This window comes from Leiobunum rupestre, chromosome 7 (genome assembly GCF_980474605.1).
Source record: "Leiobunum rupestre chromosome 7, qqLeiRupe1.1.hap1, whole genome shotgun sequence".
Lineage (NCBI taxonomy): Eukaryota > Metazoa > Arthropoda > Arachnida > Opiliones > Sclerosomatidae > Leiobunum > Leiobunum rupestre.
This window is the reverse complement of record NC_143390.1, coordinates 50033237-50039732: the sequence shown is the minus strand read 5'-3', so window position 1 is coordinate 50039732 and position 6496 is coordinate 50033237. Positions and strand designations below refer to the sequence as shown.

The following is a 6496-nucleotide window of genomic DNA, read 5'->3' as shown; positions in this document are numbered from 1 at the left end:
AGTAGGCCCAGTTTTTCTTCTGCCTGTCCGCCTTGAATTTTTCTTACCTGCAACACTCCCCTTGCATTTATACTTTCCGCAAAACATGATTTTGGCGAAGATTGAGCGTCGTGCCTGCTTCTGCGACCCGGACATTTTCTGCCTGCCTGTTGGCACCCCGCTGAGTATGGAACGGGGTTGTTCGGGGATGCTCGCTGGTCTATTCTTTACTACTACCTTCGCCTTACTGCCAAGTGTATAACACCGAATTCGTAGAATTTGAGGTATTGAACTCGTACATCCTGTCACAATGGGATAAAGCTTCACTACCCTCGCCTTCGCTACTAGGTAACATGCGCCCGTATTTGGCTTATAATTAACCTACTATTTCGACAGGAAACCCTTACAGGAAACAAATATGACTACGGTTACATGGAGCTCGCAAGAAAGATGTCATTTTATATATTATTATTATATGAAATACTTGATATATTTATATTTAAAAATGTATTATTTTATAATTGGAAAGCAATAGAAACTTAAAATGATATACTAATAAAACGCGAGTAAAGCATATTTTTAAGGAGCGCCAAAGTACCCTGTTTTTGAGAGAAAAATCCGTAGTATTTTTTGAAACGACGATCATGTAACCGCTCCCCTTTTCGGAACGTCGACGTTCGTCGAAATTCGACGTTCCCTTACGTCGACGTTCAGAGCCCCATGTAACCGTAGAATTCAAATGTCGGACGAATACCTTTGGTTTTACACTATATTTTTAAGTATAGATGGTGATATCGTGGGTAATATTTTTAAAGGCCCAAGTTTTATTCTGCCTGTACCCCTGGAAATAAACCGGCGAAGGTTTCTTCGTTTGAAACCGAGGAGCTGATCACTTGGTGTAATCGGTGTACAAGTCTGTAGCTTTGACTGCACTAAAATGATTACGTACAGAATTAGCACTATATACTCATTTTCATATTTATGTAATCGGTGTACAGATTTTCAGAGAGTAGGCCAGTGCAATTAGAGTTTTATACGGGGAATTTTAGGTAAAAGCTGGATTTTGGCATATAAATAGAACTTACCGTAAAAAAAATATACTGAAAGTCCCAAGCTGAAGGACGCTTGCGTTCCAAGATGGCCGACGCGCGATTTACTTTATTGCCTATACCTTCGGTTCTAATTATCTCAATGATTCGTACTATATATCAATTAAAAGCTACAACTATGCACCATATTTCATATCCAATAATGTTATTAGCTATCTGTAGCCATTTTGGAAATTCCACGCTTTTTCAATATTATTCAAAACCCACATACAAATTAAAATATTTGTGTCAATTGACAAATATAATTAAAACATATCTTTCATTCGAGATATTGTGGAAGAAATTCCAACTAACAGGAGGAAAGATATTTGAAATTTTATGTTTCGAAATTTCAAAATAAATAAAGCCGGTTGATAAATTAATTAACGAATTAATCCTAGAGATAACAATGACGAAATAAATGCAAAAATTTATATTTTCATGTTAAGTCTTTAGCATTCAAGTTCGCGTCGTCGCCATTTTCCAATATGGACGCCAATTTACAAAATTTTTGTAATAAATATATTTTGGCAACGAATTCGCTTAAAATACAATTTCAGCTGCAAAAGCATTTTTTTCTGATTTCTACCAGATAAAAAATATCGAAGGATTCTTGCGGCGCCATCTTCCAAAATGGCCGCCTGATATTTTTGGAAAGTTGATTAAAATGTATTTGTCAATAATGAAAGTTTATTGACATAAAAAACTAATTCTATAACATTTGTATGAGTTTGAATGTTTTAAATTTTCATAACCAAAATTAGTGCACTATCTAAAATTTTGCATTATCCTCGTCGTCATAAGACTGTTCCCACGACAGTGTGCGCACATTGCTACTGTTTTTAAATGGTACGATAAATGCATTCGATAGCAAAATTTTACAATTCGATCTTTTGAAACCGTTTTAAAACGGTTCCAAAGTGGCTAGTGTGAACGCGGCTTAAGTGTAGTACCTGCAGTCGATTAAGGTGTCCAATTTTTTACCACCTTAAAACGAAACTAAAAACCTTTCTCAAGCTATGGCTATATTACTGTGTCCGTAAAGTGGAAATATTGAAACTGCTTTTTGTAATTCTTTGTTAATTTCCAAAGGTTTTAGAGTGGCTTTTTTACCCTTTTCATATGGCGCTGAGGTAGTATCACAACCAGTTACCGCGTGAACGAAAAGAAGATGCTCTTTAAGATTACCTAGTCGGTTTGGAAGATTATAAATTTTAATTAGTGTACTATAAATAGATATCCGAATCGGTAAGTACGAGCACATCCGTGTCTTCAGAGTGACAGAGACTATGGTGACAGTGTGTCAGAATTTATAGCCCGGTGTACCTAGCAACAGGGGCCATACCACCGGAGGCCGATCATCATAGTGCCCTACGCCAGCGTCCCCAAGCCCGGACAGGTGACAAATCCAGCATGGGTAGTAATACCCTACTACTGATGGTCGCACCTTAGACGCAAGCCACTCAACCCATCAGAAGAAGCAGCAACGGGGGGAACAATCCCCGCTTCGCACACAGCAGTGGGATTAAGAGTAGATGCTATAGCAACTCCAGCCGACACCCTACCTACGTTGGTAAAGAGTCCAACCCTTGGGAAAGAGCTCCTAAAGGGGATTTACGGGCACACAGCGGTCCATATAACCCGGCACAGCTGGCACCGGAGATCCCAGTGGGCTCCAAAAGGCCGGGAAACAGGACCACCGTGCTCTCATACGGAGGCCCATCGCCCCACAGCAGGATACCCAATCCGCCGAGGCAGCCTGTTTGCCTGGACCCTTTTCGTTAGCCTGAGTTTAAATTCAGTTTCCAGCCCAAACCTGACCGAAGTCGGAGGTGGAGATAGGACCATTTGATCAGAGCTAACATCTCCAAGTGTGTCACCACCCTTATGGGTTACAAGAGCCGGACCCCGACTCCCCGGTAAAGCCACCAGTTATTGCACACTCTAACCCATTTACGGCCAGACTATGGTGACAGGAATATTATTTTTTTTTGCACTTCGCTAATTGCAGTAACCACAATAAGTCGGTCGGCGTCCTCTTGTGCCCCCCCCCCCCCTTCGATGGCCGTTAAATATAAATGAGGTTCTGAGCGCCAGACGTCACTAGCGTGCAGGGAAGATGTCACGAAAATCTACTCCTTTTAAAATTCATTCCCGTTAAAAATCGCAAAACCTTGGTAAAAGATACCCAGCTAGGTAAACAAAATAAAAAAAGCCGTCGAAAAAATCATTCGATAGTAATTTTGCAGCTGAAATTGTATTTTAACGACTTTCACTGCCAAAATATAAGCGTAAATTAGCGTCCATATTTGAAAATGGCGACGACGTGAACTTGAATGCTAAAGACTTAACATAAAAGTATAAATTTTTGCATTTATTTCGTCATTGTTATCTGTAGGTGGATTAATTCGTTAATTAATTAATCAACCGTGGGAACAGTTGCAACAATGCGGGTTCAATTTTTTATGACGACGAGGATAATGCAAAATTTTAGATAGTGCACTAATTTTGGTTATGAAAATTTAAAACATTCAAACTCATACAAATGTTATAGAATTAGTTTTTTATGTCAATAAACTTTCATTATTGACAAATACATTTTAATCAATTTTTCCAAAATATCAGGCGGCCATTTTGAAAAATGGCGCCGCAAGAATCCTTCGATATTTTTTATCTGGTAGAAATCAGAAAAAAATGCTTTTGCAGCTGAAATTGTATTTTAAGCGAATTCGTTGCCAAAATATATTTATTACAAAAATTTTGTAAATTGGCGTCCATATTGGAAAATGGCGACGACGCGAACTTGAATGCTAAAGACTTAACATGAAAATATAAATTTTTGCATTTATTTCGTCATTGTTATCTCTAGGAGGATTAATTCGTTAATTAATTTATCAACCGGCTTTATTTATTTGGGTCTTGACCAGCTTGTTTTTGAGATTTCGAAACATTAAATTTCAAATATCTTTCCTCCTGTTAGTTGGAATTTCTTCCACAATATCTCGAATGAAAGATATGTTTTAATTATATGTGGCAATTGACACAAATATTTTAATTTGTATGTGGGTTTTAAATAATATTGACAATTGTCAAAAGAAAAGTGGGTGGGTCAATTTAAAAAGCGTGGAATTTCCAAAATGGCTACAGATAGCTAATAACATTATTGAATATGAAATATAGTGCATAGTTGTAGCTTTTAATTGATATATAGTACGAATCACTGTGACAATTAGAACCGAAGTTATAGGCAATAAAGTAAATCGCGCGTCGGCTCAATCTTCGCCAAAATCATGTTTTGCGAGAAGTGTAAATGCAAGGGGAGTGTTGCAGGTAAGAAAAATTCAAGGCGGACAGGCAGAAAAAAAATTTCATCGCCTACCGTGAGCATTTGCTCACTCGATCAAACATAGGAAATAATTTGAGCGTTCATTTTGGAAAGCTTCTCAAATTTTTTGCCCACCTCTGGGTGAAATTGGCCACTACAAGCGAAACACCGCGTAGAGTTGTTAATTCTAAATTAGTCGAGGCAGAAATACCAATGAGGCGAAAATGCCGCGAAATTTAAATTTTAGAACAATATCAGGCTGGATCTTTTTTCGGAAAAATATAGAAAATATTCCGAAAAAAAAGGCCTCTGTAGTTTTCCAACTTACAATAAAACTATACAGTGATTTCAGTATCACGTGACACGACGTCACCTATGCTTTTTCCCGTAGAGAAAAAATCCAGCACAAATAGACGGCCATTGCCAAAGCTACGAACTGAAACTACTAGGTGTCAAGATATCGAATACAAAAGTATTGAAGGTGGTTTTGTAAGTAAAAAGAAAGCACAAGCAATCAACAGAATAGCCTTAATAAATTTTTATTTTCCATTACACAATACACGTAGTGACGAGTTAACTATTTTCTAAATTCCATGGGGATGTTGGCGCAAGCGATAACTTCTCCCCTTTCGTTGACTCCCTTGTACGTGACCAATATCTTGCGCTAAGAGAAACAATGTTATTCGATTAGATGAGACATCAACGAATGAATTGAAGAATGAGCAAACTTACGGCTGGGATGATGGTGGAGATGGGCATAAGGGTTTCGTATTTGTAGCGGCTTCCGATCCTGACGGGGCAACCTGGGGTGATCTTTCCACCGGCGCAAGCGTCTCCGCCTTCGTCGGGGAGAGCCAAAGATCGGCCTTGCAAAAGACCGGTAATGACGGGCTTGACGGATTTAGCGTTGTGCTCTGCGCGGAAGAAGGCGGTGATCTTAATGTTCATCCCGTGTTTCAAAATGCATGGGCTGCTGTTACACTTGTCAACTTCGACACGTTGAACATTGCCTTTTCCTACATTAAAATACAAAGAAATAATAAGTTAAAAAACCTACCAAATTAATAATATGACCAAGTAATTTTAATATCATTGGTTTATAGTTAACAATGATAACGTTGTTAAAGGGAGTATAGACATTTATGGAGGATCAACGAAATAGTTTAAAAGAAGTTTAGGGTAATTGGTGCAGTTACAATTTTTCGTTTTAGTTCTCTCATCACGACCGAAACCTATGATCTAGCGTCTGCTACATACAAATTGAAGTAGTTTTTTCTCAAATTAACGATGCAAAAATTAAATTAAATCATTATTTAAAAAAGTCAAATTTACGAATATCGATGAAGAAAGACCAATAGCGTCTGCTTCAGCCGCTACCTATCTAGGTTTCAATGGCAAACCAAAGAGTTCGTAGCGATAGTTTTTGGTCACGAATAGATTAAAATAAGAACAAAGTCGTTTAAAAGGCCACATAATCGTTCAATTAACTAGTTTGTTGCCTAGTCTCCAATTTCGGAGGAAAACGACCGAAAAGATGAAATAATAAAACTCCAAATTTTCCATTTAAAAGTTAAACGCTAAGGCTTAATAAATAATAATAACTCACCGCAGTCAGTGAAGCTGACCATGCCGGCTTGCGCGATGGCGGCGATGGCAACGACGAGAAGGACGACGACAATAGAGGAAGACATCTTTGGACAATTTTCTAGGAGGAGAGAGACCTTACTAGATGAACGGCTGGTCGTGGTTTGATGCTCACTGACGACTTCCAGCCCCTTTTATAGGCGCCACCCCCGTGACTGTCTTCCCCTTCAACCAATCCTATTTCGACACGATTACCTCTTTTGGGGAAATCTTTCGGAAATATATCCCACTTTCTGATTTGTGGAAACTGCTAATATCGAAATACAAACTATCTTTTAGTTTGTTTAAATGGCAATGAAGAGCGTTTTCAATTTTATTAGACGCGTCAATCTTTTATCTCTGGAGTGTACCAATTTTTATTCGAGTAAAATAAAAATGTTCATGACGTAATACTTGGGAAAATGGTAACGGCGTAAGAGTTTCATGAAATGAACTAACATGGTTTCAAAGGAATCGTAAG

The 6496-nt window shown here is 38.2% G+C and overlaps 1 protein-coding gene across 1 annotated transcript; it reads right to left on the bottom strand.

Moving 5' to 3' along the window:
* Positions 1 to 4925: 4925 nt before the first annotated feature.
* Positions 4926 to 6155, bottom strand: LOC149936659 (mite group 2 allergen Tyr p 2-like). The gene is made up of 3 exons (XM_090154337.1): positions 5999 to 6155; positions 5125 to 5408; positions 4926 to 5056 (listed from the first exon to the last, which is right to left on the bottom strand). Exons 1-3 carry the CDS (start codon positions 6081 to 6083, stop codon positions 4970 to 4972), a joined length of 456 nt encoding a protein of 151 aa, XP_090010463.1. The 5' UTR covers positions 6084 to 6155; the 3' UTR covers positions 4926 to 4969.
* Positions 6156 to 6496: the final 341 nt, after the last annotated feature.

What these genes read in the sequence shown, in the direction of transcription:
- LOC149936659 (XM_090154337.1), bottom strand. Translation starts at nt 6,083, where the DNA reads ATGTCTTCCTCTATTGTCGTCGTCCTTCTCGTCGTTGCCATCGCCGCC. An exon ending in GGTCAGCTTCACTGACTGCG is followed by an intron (nt 5,409 to 5,998) that starts GTGAGTTATTAT and finishes ATTTTAATGTAG; the next exon opens with GAAAAGGCAATGTTCAACGT. An exon ending in TCTCCACCATCATCCCAGCC is followed by an intron (nt 5,057 to 5,124) that starts GTAAGTTTGCTC and finishes TGTTTCTCTTAG; the next exon opens with CGCAAGATATTGGTCACGTA.